Here is an 18,161-nt window from a genome sequence, read left to right on the forward strand (position 1 = left end):
CCTAGACCCTTCTTCAGAAAAAATTTTTTCTGAAGAAGGGTCTAGGCCCGAAACATCAGCTTTCCTGCTCCTCTGATGCTGCTTGGCCTGCTGTGTTCATCCAGCTCTACACCTTGTTATCTTAGATCAAATTTGCATCTTGTTTAATGGCCTCCAAATTTTATTTTACTTATATAGGTTTGATCAAATTGATGAACTCTTTCAGATTTTAATCTGAAAAAATATTGAACTTGTATTTATTTTGTGCATTTCTTACCATAGATAGCCACACCTCATTACACAAGAATTTTTAAAACATAAGCAGCATAGTTTAGCTCTGAATGGGAATCGGATGTATGGAGTAAGAAGCGGGTTACAAACTTCTGACCTCCAAAAGTATAAGGACTGACAAATTTTCCTGCTTCTCCTAATGCACAGTTTATAAAGATCATTCAACATTGACCAACTATATATTTCACTATATTCCTCCAGGGTTTACCACTGTCTTTGGCATTATGGTGTATTCTAAAGTTTGGAATCAAAATTGCACTGTGGCATCTACAATGGCAACATCAATCCTTAGCATGATAAGGAGGGCCCAACCAGCTTGAGGCAGGCTGCTGGCCCTCCCACGCAGGAACTTTACCAGTTAAACTGGATCGGGAGCACAGTAACACATTAGAAGGTAATGCAACCGTTTCTGGTCTCAATGTTATAAGCTGTTTTGTTAATAGGCTAAAACTGTAACAGCCTGGCTAGATATTTGGCCTGTATGCAGGCAAATGTTGAGGTAACACAATAACCCCAGTATTCATTCCCAGGTTGGCTGTGTAGAGAAATGAACAATCTGGCTGTATGAACAGAACCTGTAGCAGTGGTTTTCCATGCAAGGTCGGGAAATGCTGAAGGCTGGCTTAGAAGTTGGGCTGGTAGGCCCAGGGAGTATGTTCAATGCAGAAGTAGGATGGCGGAGAAAACCTGCCTTGGTGCTCTGGCGCATTGCCCAAAGTTCTTCTAAAATAAAGAGTAAAACATAAAACATCCCTCTAACTCCTAACCCTTCACTCACTTCTTGAAAATCCCCATGGCCCATCCATGCCAACTCATGGCACCTAAAGCTCTGTAGCCATCTCTGTCTTTCCCACACTGTCAATGTTAACCTATAACCTCTAATGGCCTATGTTCAATTTAACCTCTCTCTTCCTTTTAATACATCTACAAAAGCTTGTAATGTTCATTTTGACATTACTTGTTAGTTTACTCTCTAAGTTTATTTTCTCCCATTTTATTATTTTTTGGTCATCTGTGGTTAATTTTTGAAAACTTTCTTAAAACTCAGGTTTACCGTCAACCTTTCCAGCATCATTATGTTCTTTCTTTCAATTTGTTGCTATCCTAACTTCCTTGATTGACCATAGTTGATTTATCCCTTTTGTAGAATTGTTCTTTCTCAGTGGAATACACTTTTGTTGTGACTCATGAACTATTTTCTTAAATGTCTGCCATTGTTCATCAACTATATTTTGCTGCTAAACACATTTCTCAAAACGCTGCAGCCAACTCTGTCTTCTTCCTGTGATTATCCTCATTTATTAAACCTGCCTCATTATACATTACCAGTTCCAAAATAGTCTGATCCCTGGTTGCACCTATAACATATTGTTTTAGACAACTGTCCCAAATATACCCTATGAATTCTTATTTGTGGTTACGTCTGCCAATTTGATTTTCCCAATCTACATGAAGAAGTTTTACTTCAAAGTTTCTAAACGGACTTGTAGCTGTCATGCAGGTTTTCAAATGGAAGCTCCCCATTGTGTTAATGGATATGATATAAAACAAAGAACTGTGGAAATCTGAAACAAAAACAGACATTGCTGAAGAAATCTGCAGATCTGGCAGTATATGTGTAGAGAAAACACAGTTAAAGCTTCAAGTCCAATGACCCTTCTTCAGAATTGATAACAGGAAAATGTGTTATTTATGCTGGTGACAGGGGTTGGGGGGCAGAGGGAGGAGTGAGCAGACAGGTGAAGATGGAGCCTAGAGACAGAGACATAGAGAGGAAAAAGTTAGGCAGACAAAGGGATTGTTATAGGAAGCCAGAGAAGAAGAAAAGCTAGATGGGTGATAATGGAGACAATGAATGGATGAAAATGGATTGGTTGTGCTGAAAGCAATCCATGGCATGTTAGAACCTAGGGTGTGGTGGTGGGTAAAAGACACAGAAGGAAGTGTTCAAGCTCTAAACTTATTAGATTTGATATTGAATTCTGAAACGTGTAAAGTTCCCAGGTCAGTGATGCTGCATTAATCCATAACAGAAATCCTTGGGCTTAGGTCATAAAAACAGTGGAATAGAAAGGAATATTTCTTTTAATTCTCCAACTTTTTTGCAAAGATTAAAAGGGATGGAGTTTTAAATAACTTTGCAGTCTTGGCAGGTCTGTTGGACAGGTCTCCTCATCAATATTACACATCTTATAACTCCCTTTTGACATTTTGTCAGCTGTTGGATAATTTAACTGACTCCATGAGTATATATTCTTCTACTTTTCTTGGGAGGGGAAATATCGTGGTCTTTGTTTAATTTGGAATATTTGCCAACAATGCAACAAAACAACTACAAAGATGTGTTTTATTTCATTTTAAAACAACCCATAAAGATCTTGTTCAATATTTCATTATGATTAAAATATATGTAGCTTTGACAGACTCATTTGATATTATTGACTGACTAGCCTCCAATTTAGCAAAATGGTATTTAGGTATCTAATTGTGTCGGAACTGAATCAGCATGTAAATCTCAAAATGATAATGCCTACAACTTCCACGTCCACCTTTCTTGCTCGGAGACACTTCAGAGTTCATATACTCAAAAGATTTTACTTTTGAGTAGTGGCATATTTATGGAATTTAATTCAATTGGGCCAGATTTTAATTAATTATGTTAATAATTAATAAGCAATAATATTTGCAACAAATGTAAGATCATGTCTCTATCACTTAGTCAAATATTTAAGTTATATTTCCCTATTTGGTGCAAATATTTAACTCTATAGATTAAGGATCATTTTTATTGCCCGCAGAACTTCTAATACATTTAATATAAAAAGCTGAAACATGCTATGAACAAAGAAACTGTGAATTTTTATGCTAATGAATAAGAAATACTATGCAAATCAGGTTTTTGGAATACTACCATTGTAAGAATATTGGTCCTGATTTTGGTCCGTGTTTTTGGAGAGGAATGGTATAGTCATGCATCCAAAGTTAAAAAGGAGAAATCCCTAGTCATATTACCATTTCATTTGGGAGCTGCGGCCAAAACTCTTCAGCAAATACACTAGAGAACATCATATGAAAATACAACACCTGGCCCCAAGATGTTAATAAGACTGCCACGTTCAAGCACCATTGGGTGCAGTTTAGGCTTCATATGCTCTGTTTAGTGGCTTGGAACATGGAGCAGCAAAACTCGAGGATCTTAAAGGGGCCCCATGAGGCTATTCCAAAAACCAGGAGTTAGGTCTTAGTGGCATTAATGCTTTTTTAGCTCTCCTTCCATTAAACTAACTGCTCAGAAGATAAGTCAACAGTTTTCCCATTCTATGGAATGCTCAGACAGCTCTGGAAATTAAACTGACCATCAGGATGATTCAGGTCTCAATCTGCTTTCTTCCTGGGGTAGCTGGCTTGCTTCTCCTGTTTCTTATTTGACAAAAATACTTACAATAAAATCAGACCCAATAATTCTTAGTGCTAAACGGAAGTCAGAAAAGATGAAAAAAGCTTTGAACTTTACATTAGACGGCAGAAACACATACGTCAATCCTAAAGATGACACTGATTAAACAGAGTTGCTAAAATACTGACAAAACTATTTTGAGATGACAATTGTTCAACAGTGTGTCTAACTGCAGTGTTGTGGCTATGTCTAGGAATTGTTCGAACTTTATTTGGGCTCATTAAAATGGTCAACCGATCAACCATTTGTTTTGTATGAAGAACAGTTTATACAGCTGTAAGAACTTTGATTGACAGCCCATTGATCACTACTAATCAATATGTTGCTGGTACCACAGGTTAAACTCCTGGATTTCCTTCTCATGTAAACGACGTGACTTGCTGGAACGGCTTGACCTGGTAGACTGCGCTGACTTAGAGCTTGGACTGTGGGAAGATGTCCTCCGCATCAAATTCTGAGAGATTGACCGATGTAGGTTCTTCATAGAGGACGAAGCCGCCATTGTCACAACCCATGGATGTTTCAAAGCTTGCGCAGCTGCCATTCTCTCATTTGGGTCTATTGTGATTAGTTTATCAATGAAGTCCTTGGCAAGATTGGAAACATTTGGCCATGGCTGTAACGAAAGTACATTGTAAAGAAAGGTCAATATTAGTGCAGAATGTGATACAGAACAATTAATTGCTAATTAATGAACATTTGCTATTAATTAACAGCAAATATCTTGAACATCTGTAGCAATGGTATCTCCTCCTTCCCTTGCAAGCCAGTTTGAGAGTCCACCAAGTATTGAAACCTTGGCCTACTTCTCTTCCCACATACATGCTGTCCTTTGACAACATTACCACAAACCTGTATATTAATGGCACTTAAACAAATCTTGACAGACACAAATGCAAATCTTCCTTTGATTCTTGCTACCATCAAGTTGGGAGGGGTGGTCTGATTCTTTTCCACACTCCCCCACTGGTCACATCCAAGTTAGAATTTTAAAAAGATGATATTACCAATCAGACTAGCCCAGTATCAGAAACAAGCTAGCAGGGCTCCTTCAGTGCCAAATAAAGGGCTAGTTTATTGCAAACAAACTTACTCAAGAAATCAAGTTTGTTAAAACAAAGGGGTTAAACTGTGCAAATAAATACAACTATTCTTTTTAAAAAATAAGACACACAACCACCAAGTCTGGGACAAAAATATAAAACCCTGCAGAGTGTAATCCTAAAAGTACTATGGCTAAGTAACAATCACATTAAGGAGAAATAATAATTCACAGATTATCTTTTTTTCTCTCTGGGGACCCTTACAATCTGATCCACTTGCTGTTCCTCCCAATTTGTCAAAAGTAAAAAAAAAAATTACTTTCCAACTCCCTTTAGTTCCATAGCAGAGAAATATTAATGCTGTTTTCTCTCTCCACATATGCCGCCAAACCTACTGAGTTTCTCTGGCATTTTCTGTTTTTATTCCTTCCAATCCATTTGGGGATTTCTTTTCTTCTACAAATATACTTTCAATGGGTCCTTTAGGTTTGCTACGAAAAGCATTTACATCTGATTGGCAATCAGCTTCAAAACTTTTTTCCATCATAACAGATTTTGACATTTCATTATTTTAATTCACACCAAATGAATAACCTGCATTGAGGGAGTTTTGTTCTCTTCAAATCATGGCCTAGTTTATGTGAGAGACCTGCCTTCTGCTCACATTAATTTTTTTTTCTTACTTCAAAAGTGCTTCAAAAGTAGAACCCTTATTTCACCATATTTTACTATTTTTTCCAAATATTTGTTTCTCTTTATTTACCAATAAATTTTCATGTTTGTTGATTGCTTCATTCATCTTAGCAACTGTTCTGGTGATTTCTTTGGTTTTGTTTCAGAATCTTCCATAGAACTTTTGCACATGTTTGACAATTTCCCATGAGCATTCCATTCATTTTAGATGTTTTTCACCATGGTTACTGATTGCCCTTTAATATGTTCCTTACATTTATTTTTAACAGATTTTAAAATATGGATCTGCTCTCCCATACTGCACATGCTATCTTTCTTATCCTGAAGATTGCATTGGAGTTTAAAATTTCATTGCTCTTTTCATGATAATGTTCTAGTGGATTGTCCATCTTGACTATTAATTTCTTTACATAGGAGGTGAGTTTAGTAAGTTTGCAAATGACACCAAAATTGGAAGTGTAGTGGACAGCGAAGAAGGTTACCTCAGAGTACAATGGGATCTTGATCAGATGGGCCAATGGCAGAAGAGTGACAGATGGAGTTTAATTTAGATAAATGTGAGGTGCTGCACTTGGAAAGGCAAATCAGGGCAGGACTTATACACTTAATGGTAAGGACCTGGGGAGTGTTGCTGAACAAAGAGACCTTGAAGTGCAGGTTCATTGCCTTGAAAGTGGAGTTTTGGGTAGATATGATAGTAAAGAAAGTGTTTGGTATGCTTGCCTTTATTGGTCAGTGCACTGAGTATAGGAGTTGGGAGGTCATGTTCTGACTGTACAGTACATTAGTTAGGCCACTATTTGAATACTGCATGCAATGCTGGTCTCCCTGCTATAGAAAGGACGTTGTGAAACTTGAAAGGGTTCAGAAAAGATTTTCAAGAATGTTGCCAGAGTTGGAGGGTTTGAGCTATAGGGAGAGGCTGAATAGACTGGGGCTATTTTCCCTGGAGCATTAGAGGCTGAGGGGTGACCTTAGAGGTTTATAAAATCATGAGGGTCATGGATAGGGTAAATAGACAAGGTATTTTCCCCACGGTGGGGGAGTCCAAAACTAGAGGGCATAGGTTTAAGGTGAGCGGGCAAAGATTTAAAAGGGACCTAAGGGGTGAACTTTTTCATGCAGAAGGTGGTGTGTGTATGGAATGAGCAGCCAGAGGGAGTGGTAGAGGCGGGTACAATTACAACATTTAAAAGGCATCTGGATGGGTATATGACTGGGAAGAGTTTAGAGGGATATGGGCCAAATGCTGGCAAATGGGACAAGATTTATTTAGGATATCAGGTCAGCATGGACAAGTTGGACCGAAGGGTCTGTTTCCATGCTGTATATCTCTATGACCCTATGACTCTATTCTAAATGTTTTGCCACGATATTTAATAGAGACTTCAGATGCATGGATTTGATCGTTTTCTAATTGAAGATCAATTTTTGTTATATTTACTTCTGCAGCTTTCGGTTTAGACATTTCAAGTTCTCAACAAATATTTTAATTCCTGTGACTGATGCTAAAATGTTCTCAACAGTTCGCATTTAGAGTTAGCAAACTCATCTTTTGTGCTCAAAATTTGATCCCCCACATTGATCAGTTTTTCTTTCAATTGCTCATCATTAGCTGATTTTTCTTGCGTTTACCCACAACAATTTTGGGGAGTTTGGCAAGATGAACATGATCAAGCAACTGTTGCAACATAGTCACCGCCATGTTATCCATTGTGCAGTGTGGAAGCAGGCCTTTTGGCCCATTGAGTCCACATCGACACTCCAAACAGCATGCCACCCAGACCCACCTCCTACCCTACCCCTGTAGCCCTGCATTTCCCATGGCTAATGTACCTAGCTTGCACATTCCTGAACACTTTTGGCAATTTAGCACGGCCAATCCACCTAACCTGTACATCTTTGGAGTGTGGGAGTAAATCCACACAGACATGGGGAGAACGTGCAAACTCCACACAGGCAATCACCTGGGTCCCTGGCATTGTGAGCCAGCAGTGCTAACCACTGAGCTGCCGTGCCATCCTAGTACAAATATTAGTGTCTCCGATGGCCAAATCTTTATTCAATACAAAATATACCCTTTCACTAGGAACAATTCCCACGGTACTGACTCAGCTTATCAAGGCTTACTTCACTTTGTACAAATGAACAGATTCATAAATTCCATGAATATTCCCTATTAATGCTCCTTTCATTATACCTGCTGAAACATGAATTAAATCATCTGCCATCATCAATGACAGTGTCTGCCAAATATTAATTTGTTTACTTGTTTCATTGGAGAAGTATGTGAATACTTCCACCTTAGAGGCAAAACCTCTTGTACCTCCAGTAACTTGGCTCACTTTAGCAGTATTCTTGGAAGAATCTCCCTGACTAACCCAGGCTGTATTCCCCATTCTACTGGGTCCTGAAGGAACAATCTTCACTTGTACCATTGCCACTGGTTTATCATTCCACTTCCAAAGCAAACAGACAAAGTACATCACTCCTATTCCTAACAACTTCCTTTCTAGATTGAGGAGACACCCATTTGCATTCCCTGCTGTCCCATCGTGCAGTGGACCCTTCTTCTTTACACCCTTTCACCCTGTTACTATCCTTCTCAGGTTTGTTGGGTAATGGAAAAAGGGTTTCCATTGAGATAAGGGTTTGTGGACAAGCTCATCAGCTGCTTGTCCAGCTTTTGAAACATTTATTCTTCACTTTGCTTATGCCTTATAGATGGTGGACAGACTTTGGGCAATAAGGAGGTGAGTTACTTGGTGCAGGAATTCTAGTCTCTGGCATGCTTACGTAGACACAATGTTTATATGGCTAGTCCAGTTCTGCTTCTGGTCACTGGTAACCCCCAGAATGTTGATAGGCATAAGCATCAGGTGCATAGTCTGTGTTAATGTTGTGCAGCTTTCTGTGACAATTTTATTTGTTTTGCAATGCTTTCAAATGAAATGAAAAATATTTACCTCACTTTCTTCAAATTTTGGGATCCCTTTGGCAAATTTAAGCAGCTCAATTGACTCTGAGTTGGGGACCGTATCATTCCCTATCAGTACCTTCCCTGAGTTCAGAGGCAACCTCCCTTCATAGCACTAATATTTTGGATTGAAATTCCATTGCCTCTTATTTATTTGCTCCTCCTTTTTCTACTTTACCCTCCTTTCGTCTTTTTTTTCTCTGAACTACTTTTCTCTTCACCTTCTTTATCTCTCTCCTCCCTCTTCTTTGGTTGTTTGGAATTTCAGTTCTAATCTCCCCTTTTTGGGCTGAATCCTTGCCAGGGCTACCTTGCCTGCATCCAATTCCACACGTCCCTATGGATCTCTCTCATCAATACCCAGACTGTTATTCAATTTTATTTTTAGAATGTCTTGTTCCTTAGCTTTTGTTTTGAATTATATCCCAACCACACTTTCCAGTTTGTCAGTGAAAAATGACTTTAATGTTCCAGTTCTGCTCTGCTCAACTGATCTACCACAAAAATGAACTTTTTGGTTAGTGCATAATTGTATACTAGGGCAGGAAAAACCTCTACTGATTTAGCACGTAAAGCTTCTTAATAAGATGAGAACTCATGGTATTTGAGGGACCCTGTAGTACTTTAGCTGACTTACAGATGACTGAGAGTTGGGATTAAGAGGGTGTTTTTAACGAAGGTAACCCGAAACTAGTGGTGTACCACAGGGACCAGTGCTGGGACTACAATTATTTAAAACATACATTAATGGCATAGATGATGGAAGTGAATGCGCTATTGCCAAGTTTGCAGATGATGCACTACCACAGAAGGCTGTGGAGGCCAGGTCATCGAGTACATTTAAAACTGAGATAGATAGGTTCTTGATTATCAAGGGGATCAAGGGTTACAGGGAGAAAGCGGGAGAATGGGGTTGAGGTACTTATCAGCCATGATTGAATGGTGGAGCAGGCTCGATGGGCTGAATAGCCTAATTTCTGCTCCTATGTCTTATGGTCTTATGGTCTTGTAGGTAGAAAGAAAAGTAGTGAGGATGATACAATGAGTCCACAGAGAGATATAGACAGGTTAAGTGAATGAGCAACAATTTGGCAGATGGAATATAATGTGAGAAAATGTGAGACTGTACGCTTTGGCAGTGAAATATACAGAGTGAATATTATTTATTGAGGAAAGACCTATGAAAGCTACAGCACAGAGGGATTTGGTGCATCTCATGCATGAATCACAAGAAGTGGTTCAAGTGCAATGGGTAATAGAGAAGGCAAATGGAGTGTTGGCCTTTACTTCAAAGGGAATGGAGGATAAAAGTAAGGAGGTTTTACTAAAATTATACAAGGTATTAGTCAGACCACATCTGGAGTACTGTGAACAAGTTTGGGCCCCTAATCGAAGGATAGGTATACTGGCATTGGAGATGATGAGAGGAGGTTCACTAGGTTGATTTCAGGTATGCATAGATTTTCCTATGAGGAGAGATTGAGTAGTTACATAGAAACATAGAAGGTAGGAGTAGGCCATTCAGCCCTTCCGGCCTGCACCACCATTCAATATAAGGCTGATCATCCGAATCTGTACCTTATTCATGCCTTGTTCCTATACCATTTGATCCTTTTTAGCCCTAAAAACTATATCTAATGCCTTCTTAAAAACATTCAATGTTTTGGCCTCAACTGCTTTCTGTGGCAGTGAATTCCACAGACTCACCACTCTCTGAGTGAAGAAATTTCTCTTCATCTTAGTCCTAATGGCCTGTCCTTATCCTTGCACTGTGATCCCTGGTTCTGAACTCCCTGTTCATCAGAAATATCCTTCCAGCATTTACCCTGTCTAATCTTGTTAGAATTTTATAGATTTCTATAATATCACCCCTCATTCTTTTAGTCATTCTTCCCAGTAAATATAGTCCTAACCAATTCAATCTCTTTTGAAATGTCAGACCTGCCATCCCAGCTGGAGCTTGTACTCATTCAAGTTCAGAAGTGTGAGACGGAAACTAATTGAAGCATACAAGATTTTTGGGGGGCTTGACAGAGGATATGCAATAATGTTTCCTCTCTAGGAGAGTCGAGGACCAGAAGTCATAATCTCAGATTAAGGGGTCATTCATTTATGACTTACTCAACCTGTGGAATTCTTTACTGCAGGCTGGATCACTACGTAAATTCAAGGCTGAGATGGAAGATTTTTACTCAGTAAGGGAATCAAGGGTTACAGGCATAAGGCAGGAAAGTTGCATTGAGGATCATCAAATCAGCCATGATCTCCTTGAATGCCAGGGCAGACTTGTCAGATAAATTGCCAAGTCCTGCTCCTACATCTTATGGTCTTATGCAGTCTTATGAGCTGGAATTTCCTCCGGTTAAACACAGGGAAAATGGAAACTATTGATCCCAATCTAAACTCTGAACTCATTGCTGACTCCTTTATCCTAAGCTCTATTTTTAACTTCGTGCCTTCTTTACCTATTTTGACCTCTGTAATATTATTCATCCCTGCCCTCACTTCATCAATGACTTTGTCACCTCCAGAACTGATAATTCTAGTATTCTCTTGGACTGGCCTCCTATCCTTCATGGTCTGTAGACTTCAGCACAGCCAGAATTCTCTTACCTGTTTGCCATTCCAACTGTGTCTAATCGTCCACCGTTAGCATTGTTGGCTCCTAATCTCTGACTACATCAAAATTTTGATCATTGTTTGAAATTGCTCAAAGGTCATATCTTAACATCCCCCTGTAACGTCTAGAAACCAAAAATCCACACTCTCCTGCGCATGCCATTATGTTGTTTTTAAATTTCTTAATTTACCCCTGTTTAATTCCAACCCCTTTCATGCCCATTGGCAATCAGGTCTTCAGCCACCCAAAAGGCACTGCCTGTCTCCTTCTCTATCATCCTTCATGAACCTCTTTGAAACTGTCATTTTGACCAAGCTTTGGTTTTACATTTATAATGTCTCCTTCTGTGATTCTATTATGATTATTTTGGCTATGCTTCTGTGAACAATATTTTAACAATGTCAAAGACAATATTTGTGCAAATTCTTGCTATGTGTACTGTGAATGCCAGAAACCACAAATAAAAACAGAGATACTGGAAATGCCAGTGTATCTAATAATGGAACAATTTGGACTGACGTTACGAATAGACATATAACTAGAATTCTAATGTAGAACCAGTCCCAAAATGGTAGTCTGCTTTTTCCCTTGCTGATGTTGAACAATTGGCTGTGCATTTTGTGTTAACTAAATTAATTTAGAAATTTGGGATAGTAGGACTTCAAAATGTGTCAAAGTTGCTTAATTTCAATTGATCTGGATTGGTGAATAGCTTTCCGCAGGAACAATAACAGGTTTTAATGACATTAAACAATACATTATTTGTAATAACTGTACATTTATTTATGATGGTGCAGTGATACACTGAATGATAGAAAGTAAGTTTTCACCCATGAATTTTTGTACAGTAAGTTTCAAGCATAGGAACTTTAAAAAATGACATGGTCATCGGAGGCTTGAGGACCGCTTTGTGGAACACCTACGCTCGGTTCGCAACAACAACTGCACCTCCCAGTTGCGAACCATTTCAACTCCCCCTTCCACTCCTTGGATGACATGTCCATCCTGGGCCTCCTGCATTGCCACAATGATGCCACCCAAAGGCTGCAGGAACAGCATCTCATATTTTGCTTGGGAACCCTGCAGCTCAAGGGTATCAATGTGGACTTCACAAGCTTCAAAATCTCCCCTCCCCCAACTGCATCCCAAAACCAGCTCAGCTCATCCCCACCTCCCTAACCATTCCTCCCACCTCAAGCCCCACCCCATTTCCTACCCACTAGCCTCATTCCGCCCCCTTGACTTGTCCGTCCTCCCTGGACCGACCTATCCCCTCCCTAACTCCCCACCTACACTCACCTTTGCTGGCTCCATCCCCCGCCTCTTTGACCTGTCTGTCTGCTCTCCACCTATCTTCTCCTTTATCCATCTTCTATCCGCCTCCCCCTCTCTCCCTATTTATTTCAGAATCCTCTTCCCCTCCCCCATTTCTGAAGAAGGGGTCTCAACCCGAAACGTCAGCTTTCCTGCTCCTCTGATGCTGCTTGGCCTGCTGTATAGATCCAGCTTACACCTTGTTATCTCAGATTCTCCAGCATCAGCAGTTCCTACTATCTCTGGTCTTTCATTTGTTGTCTTAAACATAACAATAAATTAGTGTTGAGTTGTAAGATAGCAACATTTGCATTGTTTAATCCTAACCAGTTTAAAACGGGAAACATTAGAATAATGGTTGAAAATAGTGACAATAAAGCTAAAGCTGAAGATAATGTACAATAGTCCATAAATGCATAAGAATGCATTTAGGACAGCACAGTGGCTCAGTGGTTAGCACTGCTGCCTCACAGCTCCAGGGACCTGGGTTTCATTCCACCCTCGGGTGACAGTCTGTGTGGAGTTTGCACATTCTCCCCGTGTCTGCGTGGGTTTACTCCACATACTCTGGTTTCCTCCCACAGTCCAAAGATGTGCAGGTTAGGTGGTCTGGCCATGTTAAATTCCCATGGTGTCCAGGGATGTGTAGGTTGGGTAGATTACCTATGGGAAATGCAGGGTTACAGGGATATGGTAGAAGGATGGGACTGGTTGTGATGCTCTTCAGAGGGTCAGTGTGGACTCAATGGATCGAATAGCCTGCTTACACACTGTAGGGATTCTATGAATGTACAGTGAACATACAATGGTATACTGTTGAGGAAGAAGTAGGAATCAGCTACATTTGTGGCTTCTATTGTAACTTCCTTTAGGTACTATGTTTAAAGAAATCCGAAAACATCCTTTTGCATATCAGGCATGGCACTCAAAGGAAATCTCTTGCAGTTTTAATATAAAGTCTTGATAAAATAATACCATGTTAATGTTGTAATGTTGCAACATCAGAAGCAAAAGCTTTTTTTCCTCTGAGTCAGGTTATGAAGTACAGTCAACAGGTTACTTTAGTGAAACAAAAATGAGAAGAAAAATGCAACAAGTGTTCCCACACCACACAGGAGTGGTTTACACAGACAGCCAGTTCCTCACTGCTTTATACGTTTTGTTCAATGTGTGTGGAAAGGGAATGGTGGGTGGTTTGGGAAGGAATGCTGGAAGGAGAAGTCTGGGCTATATAAATTTGAGACACAGTAACTGTTTCAGTCATGATCACAGGACATTTTCTAAATGTTCCCAGTATTTTGCTGATGGCAGTAATATTAAACAGGCAGTGGACCAATGTGAACAGAATAGTGCACTGTTTATTGTATTGCAAAGGATGTCTGCTTCCCGATAACAGGATGAAATTTAGGTAATGTTGGGAACAAATGAGGGTGGTGCCCAAGAAGTAGTGGCAGAAGCCCATTTTTAATAATTAGCATGTCATACTCATTAAAATACAACTTTATTACCTTTAGAACATAGAACATTACAGTGCAGTACAGGCCCTTCGGCCCTCGATGTTGCGCCGACCTGTGAAACCAATCTGAAGCCCATCTAACCTAAACTATTCCATTATCATCCATATGTTTATCCAATGACCATTTAAATGCCCTTAAAGTTGGCGAGTCTACTACTTTTGCAGGCAGGGCATTCCACGCCCTTACTACTCTCTGAGTAAAGAACCTACCTCTGACATCTGTCCTATATCTATCACCCCTCAATTTAAAGCTATGTCCCCTCGTGCTAGCCATCACCATCAGAGGAAGAAGGCTCCCACTGTCCACCCTATCTAATCCTCTGATCATCTTATATGTCTCTATTAAGTCACCTCTTAACCTTCTAAACACAGCAAATGCGTCTTCAGATTCAAAGCCGGTTAAAGATCAAATTCCATCAAATTTTCCTGTCTGAGGAACTTTGTTGAGATGGGGAGAGGGTGCTTGAGATTGGGTACTGGCTGGGAAAGGGAAATAGGTCATGGCTTAATGAGGAAGAAGGCAAATGGATGTAAATGGAGTAAGTCTTTTCCTTTATTTATTCTATCATGGGCAGTGAACATCACTGGCAATTAAAGCCAGCTTTTGTTATCCACTTTAATGGCCTACAACCAGAAGACATTTAAGAATTAGCCACATTACTGTGGACCTGGAGCCACAAATAGACCAGACCATGTAAGGATGGCAGGTTGCCTTCCCCTACGGATATTTATTAGTGAGGATTGACAATCAGAGAAAATTGCACGTGTCAACAGGCTTATAAGTTCCATACTTCCAAGGATTCACCATAAATGTTGATTCTTCTGCCACATATTAACCCATCATTAATAGTCAAAGAAGAATCACTTCCTAAAAGCCCACATTAGTTCGCAAAGCTCAAATAATCATGAACATTTAACACACATGAATTCAGTGCTTTAAGCTATATATTTAACTGTAGCTGAACACATCATGAAATGATTGGACACCAGTGCTATTGAAATGCAAGTTCACACTTTCTTTGCTTATGCTTTGAAGATACTTCAACATCCACAGCTGGATGCAAAGAGCCTGCTGGGTACTATGTTGCCTAAGATGACTTTAGTGGCTACATACACTCTGGTGGGCCAAGGCCTAGAGTGCTCCAGGCTGGTCAGAGTCTTCTGCACAAAGGCTGGAGTTTTTTGTCCAATTTTAAACACAGTCAATCAATTAACAGAAACATATTTCCAATCAAATAGTCCAATCATGCATTATTTTGGACTTGGAGGTAGTAGGAACTGCAGATGCTGGAGAATCCGAGACAACAAGGTGCAGGGCTGGATGAACACAGCAGGCCAAGCAGCATCATAGGAGCAGAAAGGTTGACGTTTCCGGCCTAGACCCTTCATCAGAAAAGGGGGAGGGGAACGGGGTTCTGAAATAAATAGGGAGAGAGTGGGAGGCGGATAGAAGATGGATGGAGGAGAGGATAGGTGGAGAGGAAACAAACAGGTCGAAGAGGCGGGGATGGAGCCAGTAAAGGTGAGTGTAGGTGGGGAGTTAGGGAGGGGATAAGTCAGTCCAGGGAGGACGGACAGGTCAAGGGGGCGGGATGAGGTTAGTCGGTAGGAGATGGGGGTGCGGCTTGAGGTGGGAGGAGGGGATAGGTGGGAGGAGGAACAGGTTAGGGAGGCGGGGACGAGCTGGACTGGTTTTGGGATGTGGTAGGGGGAGGGGAGATTTTGAAGCTTGTGAAATCCACATTGATACCATTGGTCTGCAGGGTTCCCAAGCGGAATATGAGTTGCTGTTCCTGCAACCTTCGGGTGGCATCGTTGTGGCACTGCAGGAGACCCAGGATGGACATGTCGTCTGAGGAATGGGAGGGGGAGTTGAAATGGTTCGCGACTGGGAGGTGCAGTTGTTTATTGCGAACCGAGCATAGGTGTTCTGCAAAGCGGTCCCCGAGCCTCCGCTTGGTTTCCCTGATGTAAAGGTAGCCACACCGGGTACAGCGGATGCAGTATACCACATTGGCAGATGTGCAGGTGAACATCTGCTTGATGTGGAAAGTCTTCTTGGGGCCTGGGATGGGGGTGAGGGAGGAGGTATGGGGGCAGGTGTAGCACTTCCTGTGGTTGCAGGGAAAAGTGCCGGGTGTGGTGGGGCTGGAGGGGAGTGTGGAGCAGACAAGGGAGTCACGGAGAGAGTGGTCCCTCCGGAAAGCAGATAAGGGTGGGGAGGGAAAGATGTCTTTGGTGGTGGGGTCGGATTGCTGTGGCGGAAGTGTCGGAGGATGATGCGTTGGATCCAGAGGTTGGTGGGGTGGTACGTGAGGACGAGGGGGATTCTTTTTTGGTTCTTATGCGTGGACGGGGTGCGAGGGATGAGTTGCGGATGTTTTGGACTTATCTGATTTAATATGTATCTTTTAATTACTCTCCTTTTTCATTTGATTAATATACTGTTTCCCTTTAACTTTCCAGCTTTAAAGAAGGATTTCTACTTGAAATCATATAGTGATGTTCACTTAGTAGACTGACAGTATGCTCTTTCTTTGTTTTGCAATTCCAGCATCTGCAGAATTTTATGTTTTTTACTTAATCTGGTCAAGTTTTCACTTCATTGCTCTACTGCTGCAATGTAAATAACACAATGTACCATTCATGCAATGGGTCTACTATGAAAACCGCTGTATAACACAATGCATTGTTCGGTTCCTAAATTAGCATCTTAATCTTCTTCTTTTTACTGAATGACTACAATGGCTTCCCTGTTTAACCAGGGTGTACAGTGACTTCACTCACACTTCATATCACAACTAATATCAAATATATTTAACTTCTGAAAGTATTCGATGTTCAAGCAGTAATAAAGTCATACTTCACAATGATATGAAGTTGAAACCGTTTCCACGAGTAATCAGTTAGAAAAGTCACAAAGAAAAAAATCACATCACCATGTAAAGTTATCTTCATTGCCCATTATCCCTGTAGGAAGCAAATAGCTATTTCTACAGAGGGGGGCTCTGAACTTTGGTGAATGCCAGATAGATACCAGAAAGGCCATAAATCTACTATTCAAGGATGTCCAGATTATCTTGGTTATCTCACTAAAATACTTTTCCTCATTAAGACCTCAAAGCAAGTCAACCAAGTGTTTGGGTTTACATCCATTGTTTTCTGGTACAACTTATTAGATCACCGTACCATTCCCTTCAGTCAGTAACAGTAAAATTGGGATAAAGCTTGCGTGAAGTATAAACATTAGCACAACTCAGTTGGGTGAATCATTTGTTGCTGTGCTTTAGATATTTTGCAATTATGATGGGGAATAGTTTCCATAATCTTAGCACTTATCAGCTGCTTCCAGTTGCTTCATCCAAGAAATGTGTTGATTTATTATAACAACTTGACTCAACTTTCAGATACTTTGGCTGGGTTACTATTAGAGATTATGAGCTCTGCTGTAATGAGCAGCACAGAAGGATTGTGGAATTTTGATTTTGCTGTGTTTTCCAAAGAAAATGAAAACAGGTTGCAACAGAGAATGAGGGGGGAGAGCCAAACCTTTATAGACTGATTTGAGTATTTACAGAGGAAAATTTATTTCTTTGAAGTGTTTCTACAGTGTTGTTGTTTACAGAACACAAAAATTTTTATTTTGAGAATATTTGTCATGAAAACTTTCTGGAAAAAGTGCCTCAGATGGTCATGTTGCATGTAATTATTCACTAATTCAACAATGTTTTGATTGTATTTCAATAACATATGGTATTAATGAAGGCTTTTGTATCAAAGAATGACTAAAAGATTAATCATGAGGGAGACATTAGATTATAACACAAAGCTAGCTGTAAATGTGAAAATAGAGAGTAGAAGGTTATACTGATATCTAAAAATGAAAAGATTAAGGAAAAACCCTCTAGGGTGTGAGTTTAGGAAATTAACAATGGAAAATAAGGAAGTGGCAGATAAATTGGACTGATGTTTTGCATCTGTCTTCACTGCAGAGGATTTAAATATGACCCAATAACTAATTATGATCAGATTGTAAAAGGAAGTAAGGAATTAGAAACACCAAGGAATGTGTACTGAAAACATAATTAGAAATAAAATCTGCCAAGTTCCCTGGGACAGATGGATTTCATCCCAATGCGTTAAAGTAAGTGAACTGCTAGTGACATGTTAGATGCATGGGCTTTAATTTTCCCAAATCCCTTATATTCCATGAAGATCCCATCAGATTGGAAAATAGTGAATGTGTCTCCCCTTTTCAAGAAAGGAGGGAG

General features: G+C 40.2%; 1 protein-coding gene across 1 annotated transcript in view; it reads right to left on the reverse strand.

Moving 5' to 3' along the window:
- Positions 1-129: 129 nt before the first annotated feature.
- The window catches only part of LOC109931412 (serine/threonine-protein kinase H1-like), a 35,863-nt gene continuing 17,831 nt past the window's right edge, over positions 130-18,161 (reverse strand). The window contains exon 2 of the mRNA XM_048596006.1: positions 130-4,343. Coding sequence (XP_048451963.1) covers positions 4,038-4,343 — 306 coding nt within the window. The 3' untranslated portion in view covers positions 130-4,037. The remainder of the gene's footprint in view (positions 4,344-18,161) is intronic.

The sequence above is a fragment of the Rhincodon typus genome, chromosome 4 (genome assembly GCF_021869965.1).
Source record: "Rhincodon typus isolate 14 chromosome 4, sRhiTyp1.1, whole genome shotgun sequence".
In the NCBI taxonomy this organism is placed as follows: Eukaryota; Metazoa; Chordata; class Chondrichthyes; order Orectolobiformes; family Rhincodontidae; genus Rhincodon; species Rhincodon typus.